Source organism: Brassica napus, chromosome C1 (assembly GCF_020379485.1).
Source record: "Brassica napus cultivar Da-Ae chromosome C1, Da-Ae, whole genome shotgun sequence".
NCBI classification, from domain to species: domain Eukaryota; kingdom Viridiplantae; phylum Streptophyta; class Magnoliopsida; order Brassicales; family Brassicaceae; genus Brassica; species Brassica napus.
Window position 1 is genome coordinate 16,239,169 of NC_063444.1, and position 6,925 is coordinate 16,246,093.

The 6,925-nt window shown below is 37.3% G+C and overlaps 1 protein-coding gene and 1 long non-coding RNA gene across 4 annotated transcripts; one reads left to right on the top strand and one right to left on the bottom strand.

Moving 5' to 3' along the window:
- The first annotated feature begins 175 nt into the window (after nucleotides 1-175).
- BNAC01G20890D lies at nucleotides 176-1,642 on the top strand. The gene is made up of 3 exons (XM_013816235.3): nucleotides 176-506; nucleotides 622-847; nucleotides 1,009-1,642. Exons 1-3 carry the CDS (start codon nucleotides 282-284, stop codon nucleotides 1,455-1,457), a joined length of 900 nt encoding a protein of 299 aa, XP_013671689.1. The 5' UTR covers nucleotides 176-281; the 3' UTR covers nucleotides 1,458-1,642.
- Nucleotides 1,643-4,482: 2,840 nt separating this feature from the next.
- On the bottom strand, nucleotides 4,483-6,153 carry LOC106376171. Of its 3 annotated transcripts, none has more exons than XR_002655153.2 (4): nucleotides 5,861-6,153; nucleotides 5,654-5,763; nucleotides 5,320-5,517; nucleotides 4,483-5,194 (listed from the first exon to the last, which is right to left on the bottom strand). It is a non-coding gene; the product is annotated as an uncharacterized LOC106376171 (long non-coding RNA). The 3 variants fall into 3 exon arrangements; XR_001275416.3 differs by having other exon boundaries at nucleotides 5,279-5,517; XR_001275417.3 differs by having other exon boundaries at nucleotides 5,430-5,517; nucleotides 5,861-6,152.
- Between the last annotated feature and the right edge of the window lie 772 nt (nucleotides 6,154-6,925).

Consider the following 6,925-nt stretch of genomic DNA (forward strand, 5'->3'; position numbering starts at 1 on the left):
AGCTGTCTTTAGCCATTAGATCCACTGTTCACCCAATCATTATACGACACGTCAGCTTCTTACAAAAAACAACATAGCATTCGAAGCACTAGTTCGCGGCGCCTTGTAGCTGCTTCTCCAACCCCTTGGGTGGGTCCCACATAGGCTTCAGTACTATATATATCCTTCATGTTTAATCCTATTTTTCTTCACACCAAAAAGAAACAAAAGGAACAATTAGAGAAAATAAAACATTTTTCATCTTTCTCTCCCTATCTCTATCTCTCTTCTTCCTTAAAGCAATGGATCGTCAAGATTCCGATGACATAATGAAGTTTCTAGACGGCATGGCTAGCTCCGACGATGTTTTATTTGGTTTCCTCGACGGAGGAAACCATTCACCGGAGGTTTACCCTGACACCGGTAGCTTCGCCGCAGGTGAAGATTCCTATGCAGAAAACGATGCAGCCGGTTGCAATTCCGATGAGAACAAAACCTTTTGGCTTGAACAAGAACAACTTCTCCAGGTAATTTTTATATTAGTTATAAACTCTAAAATTATTATCTCTTCTTTGATAGACGTTACATTTTTTTACGTGGGATATCATTAATTTTGTTTTGGTAAAAATCTGTAATGTGTAGGCGACACTGTATAGGACAAGTTCAATTGAGACAAAGATTCGACAAGCAGCGAAACAAGCGTTGAAAGAAGTGAGATCAGAAGGCACGCAATGTGTCTGCCGGAGACCCGTGGCCGGCGGTTGCCGTAGCTGTTTACGCGGCGAAGTGGCTCGCCGTCTCCGAGAGGCCGGCTATGATTGCGTCAGCTGTAAATCCAAATGGAGAAGCAATCATGAAATCCCTGCAGGTATAACAAATTAATCCCATTTTAAGTTAATTTTGAAATTATCCATAACATAGTTTACTAATCAAAGAAGATAATCTAAATATATACTATAATGTATGAAGCAAGTTGTCAATATTTTAATAGTTGGACTAACCATGATGTTTATTTATTGAAAACATTAGGTGAGCATGAATATTTGGAAATTGTGGACCAATCGGGATCGAAGAAAGTCGAGATCCGTGTGGTGATCGAGCTATCTTTCAGGGCTGAGTTTGAGATGGCGAGGGGTAGTGAGGAGTACAAGCGACTCGTTGGAATATTACCTGAAGTGTACGTGGGGAAAACAGAGAGGCTAAGAACACTAATAAAAATATTGTGCATGGCTGCGAAAAAGTGCATGAAAGACAAGAAAATGCACATGGGTCCTTGGAGAAAACACAAGTATATGCAAGCCAAATGGCTCGGTACCTGCGAGAGAAAATCTATGAGGCTGGTTGCTGAGACTAAGACGGAGACTGAGGAGGAGGATATGATTGCCAAAGCTAAACAGAGAGTTTCTATGCTGAATTATGGTATTTTTGAAAACGTATCCGCCGGAATGGGCCGTCCGGCCGCCGTAGCGGTCGTATGATTATATATAAGACGTACGGTATGATAAATAAGTTAGGGGGAGATTATGTGAAATGAGTTTTGTATTGAGTTTGCGTGGAATTGTCTGACCGAGATTTAGTGTGCCCAAACAGGGCAACTTCTTGAACCCATTGTATACACACCGTTATATTAATAAAATAAAAAAATCTACTGTTTACATAAAAATGATATCATCGTATTCTAATGTTCATTTGATTGTGGTCTGTCTATATAGTCAACACGGCTTTGTAAGAGTCACTTTAGGCCATCTGCATCGGGCGTGCTTTGGCCCGTCCCTTCTTTTTTATTGGGCCGAAAATAATTCAAATGAAATTAAAATGGGTGGGACGGGCCGTAAGTAAGGAACAATCGGGCTCGTCCCGAAGGAGACGTGGCATCACGTTATTGGGCGATGAAAACGAAGAAGGGACGGTGGTTTCGGCTCATTCGCATTCGGGAAATTGAAATCGAAAATCAAAAAAGGAGAGGTCGATGGCGACGAACTGAAGCATTGAATCGAAGATCGATCCTTTCCAAACGAAAGCGACGACCTGATCTCCTCACTCCACCTGCGTCTTCTCTCTTCCACAGGAGTCTCCGTCGGCGTGTTTTTGCAAATCGAAAGGTCGCAGCTTTCAAGCGAGAGGTCGCAGCTTCGAAATCTCAATCCACTTCCGTTCGATTCCGGTCCTGTACGCAAGCTTCTTTCCTCTCCAAATCCTCGGCGAATCGTCCCAATCTTGGCAAGGTACGGTCTTCAACTCATAGATGAAATGGATAGATTCTAGGGTTTGGAATAAAATAAAGTTTATTGATTTACATGGTTCGATTGTATGATTTGTCCCACTAATAATCCACTTAGTCCCTTAGCTTAGGTCCCTTAAGATAAAAGTTTAATTAAAAATGCTAAGGGACTTGAAACACAATCCCACCATTGTGGTTGCTCTTAGAACATGTACAAAACATGAATAAAATAAAGTAAAGATAAATAAAAACACACTAGGTTAAGATCCATTACGTGGAATGAACATTATATATAAAGATTATTTTATGTATTATATATTTTTGCATATTATGAAATAATAAATATATATTGAATAATCAAAATCAGTAACTATTACATATATAATTAAAGTAAGGGCGGCTTTTTGCAAAATTGACTTAAAACTCAAAGTCAAACACAAAACTAACTTTTTTTTTTTGGAAATTAGTTTTGCCATATTCACCCCACAAGTTCATATAATTCACGAAAATGCCATCAATTTTTTTTTTTTTTAATTTTCGAAACTAACATTTTTACTCTCTCACCCTCATCATCTTCAAGTAATTACAAGATTGCCATTGTCATCAATACCCCAACCACCATGAACAACCAATTTGAAGCTCTTAATGCTCCCAAAATCGATTTACCCTTCTTCTTTCTCCATTCTTATGAACTAAACACAACATCTCTCTCACTTTCTCTCCACATTCAGCTAAAAAAACAAAAGATTTTGATTCTACATTTTTTATGGTTCATAGAGTCATAGAAGCTAACGATTCTGGGTGGATCACTTTCGTTTGAGATTATGTATGCTTGGGAAAAGCCTTATGTGTGCTAAGGAAGTTATCTCACCAATTTAAGGTATGAAATAGAGTTTTTTTCCAGATATGTTCTTCCAAACGACTTCCCAGATATGGTCAATGCAGAGGTTATTTTTGCAATTGACTTTGAAATCTGTTTTCTGAGACGACTGAAATATAAGTCGTCTGCTTTTGTTTGGTTACAAAAAAATCTCTATAGGTTAATTTTGCATTTGACTGGATTTTGTCGGAATTTTGACTTTCGTGGAAAACTTATTTTTCAGTCGTCTGGTGGAAAATTGAAATATCAATATTTTATTAAAACCCGACGACTTACCGTCGTAGGTTATTTTTGCCATTGAAAAAAAAACTTCAATATCTAATTATACCTAGACAACTTACAATTCAGTCGTCCGCCCGACGAGTTACATGTAAGTCGTCCATGATTTTATTCCGAGATTTTGGTCAAACCTCGTAAATCCTGGACGACTTACATGTAAGTCGTCGGACAGACGACTGAATTGTAAGTCGTCTATATATAATTAAATATTGAAGTTTTATTTTTCAATTGCAAAACTAACCTATGACGACTTAATTGTAAGTCGTCGATTTTTAATAAAATATTGATATTTCAATTTTTCACCAGTCGACTGAAATGTAAGTCGTCCAGGAAAGTCAAATTTCTAAAATAATCCAGTCAAATGCAAAACTAACCTATGACGACTGAAATGTAAGTCTTCTAGCTTTTTTGGAGTTTTGTTTTTAACCAAACAAAAGTAGACGACTTATTTTTCAGTCGTTTGAAATAACAGATTTCAAAGTCAATTGTAAAAATAACATCTGCGTTGACCAGACGACTTATATTTTAGTCGCATTGAAGACTTAGATTGAAGTCATCCGCGTCGATCTTTAATAAACTTTCGTTTTCTTTGTTCTTTGTTTGCTTATGTGTTTTATTTTGACTTTTTCAGATGATGCGTCAGTTACATGCAGTGTATGGAGAATGGTTGTTGAAAGATGAATGTTGGAATTTTGTGGTTGATCATTTCAAAGGAGCGAGAATGTTATTTTTGAGTGAAGGTTTGACACATGCTGATCTTGTTGCAATGACTCAAGAAGATTATAACCTGGACATGAACACAGAGTCTGTGGAGTTATCCTACTCATTACAACAGATGGCTCCAGACCTTCCTCCTATTCATGTTACAAGTGATAGACAAGTTCGGAATTTGCTCGAGATAACTAAAACGCATGAAGTACGTCTGACTGTAGACGACTTACATGGAAGTCTTCTGGTCAATGCAGAGACTTACATGGAAGTAGTCTCGAATTGTTATATGCTTTGACTATTTACTATTGTTTGTTTCCATCTCTTAAGTATTATTGTTATAGAAACTAATGATAATTATTGTTATGAGTTGGAAGAATGGTTAAAATGCTTCTTAAAATGTTGTATCAATATGAAGCTACCAACATTCTTGTTTATTAAGATGAGAAGAAGACCATTGGAGTTTATTAGAGCATCTCCAATAGTGTTACCACCATTAAAGTCCTTAGCATTATTAAACTAAATTTTTTTTGAATAATTAAGGACCGTAATCAAAATTCTATCTCCAATGGTGTTCTCCAATATGGAGTTCTTAGGAATAAAACACAACTCTTGAATTTTCTGAATCTTGTCTCAGGAGTGATGTGTGCTCATCGTGTAGCTGCTGACATTGGTGAGACAAGTGTAATAGAGACTTGTTGATTGCTATGAGCGTAAGAAGCTAACACTTTTTAACCTTTTGATTCGTAGGGCTTGAGAGAAAATCGAAGGTACTTGATGCTGGTCTTCTTGGTATACTTGGTTGGCTAAGGACACTCGCATAGTTCTGAGGGTAGTGTTCCTCAAGTCCATGAGAGCAGGGCAAAAGAGTTGCACATATATATAAGAAAAATATTTTTTCCATAGACAGATAAAATCAAAATTAAGGAATCTAATCCTAGAATCATGGGAAAGGAGTCTAATTCCAACTTCCTATGTTAAGAAAAACATACTAGTTTAAGAACCTGAAGTCTTACATTTGGAGATTGAAGTTTGGTTCAGGTATCATCATCATCTTCATGATTCTCATTAGAAGTAGAACCTTCCCACCAAGAAACAGGGCCCAAACCATCATCATCAAAAGTCCCCTGCCCATTTCACAAGTGGAATAGCTTCAGTAGGAGAAATTAGGAGGCTTTATACGACTAGTTTCGTTATTTATATGCTAATACAAGTAAGATAGCTTCAGAGAATGAGAACTTCTAGTGACCACCATAGGAGCAAAAGGATTTGCATCATCTCCTCGCTCAGTTGGAACAGGTGGACAGCTGATGTTCTTGAAACGTATAAGTAATCATTATGCACAACAGTAGTAGTACTCACAGCGCAATCCATTGGAATCAGATTCTTTGAACCTTGCAGCAATGACTTCACCAACGAATGGACGAAACACTACAATTCTAAAACCTACCTACAAAACAATCACAAGAAAAGATGTAACTCAATACACTGCAGAAACTGCAATAGACGTTGATGTGTCAAACAGTGATGGTAACAATGTGCAATGAAGAAGAAGATGAGAAAAAGATGCGTAAGTTGAAATGTACCTTATAGGTGGCAGCACCATCACCGGGTAAAACAAAACCTCCTTCCACTGATCCTATGTCGTGAATAGACACGCAAAGCCCAATTGAACGTCACCTTCCAATCCAATAGCCTTGGAGATACATTCCAAAGAGAACAAGCAATTCAACAAGCAATCGAATACTATTCAATCCCAAATCAAAAAACGAAAATCCTCTCTGAAAGGTTACCTGAATCCCGAGGGATCGGAGATCAGAGACGGCGGCGTCGAGGACTTGTTTCCTGCGTCCCATGATGGCGACGGAAGCTCCATGTTTGCCGAACTGAGAAGAGATCTCGAAACCGATTCCGGATCCGCCTCCGGTGATGAGAGCTACCTTGCCTTTGAGGACGTCAGGCTTGAACGGAGATTCCACGTCAACAAGGACAGACTGATTTTAATCCTTAATTGCGGACTCCTCCGTAGCTTATTTAGGCGTTATATTATTATTCTAATCGTAATTGCTTAGGAGTATGTGTTAAGGATTCATTATAATCCCCCCTTGCGGATGGTCTTATTGCATATGAGAGATCCAAAAATAAGAGAAAAGCTATTGAAGTTTATTATTTCATTGATTTGTAAATGTGTAAACACATTGTTAGCACATGTATTATATCATGGGAAACATTATTACTGATTTTACAAAAAATTCACTACTAAAAGAGTAGACATGCAAATCACAAAACATACCACAAACAAAATTATTATAAATCATTCATCTACAAAGACAAGCATGGACTCCACTTGATATGGAAAAAGACTTCGTTAGACGACTTCCAGGAAGTCTTGGAAGTCATATGGAAGACTTCCTGGAAGTCGTCTAGCGCATTATATTTTAGACGACTAACAGGTAAGTCGTCCCAGAAGTCTTCCATATCTGAAAAACCTGCATATCAAATCCAGATCTGAAAAACCTGCATATAAAAAAACGTTCAAATGACTTAAACACAGAGAAAATGAGTGGAAGATTAGATAAATCTACCTTTATAGAACACACAAAAATACATATCTAAAATTAACAGATCTGCCTTTAAATGAGTGGAAGATGAGAACCATCTGATTAAAAACCTACAAAAAAAAGATAGACTCGTGAGAAAGACATGATACAAAACTGAAAAATTCAAATAAAGTTTGGTGTTTTCAAGTCAAAGAGGTTAGATTGGGTTTGGAGAGTTTTAGTTTGGGAAAAAAATAAGACTTTTATACAACATGAAGCTACCAAATGAAGAAAAATCAAACATAAAAATTTACCAAA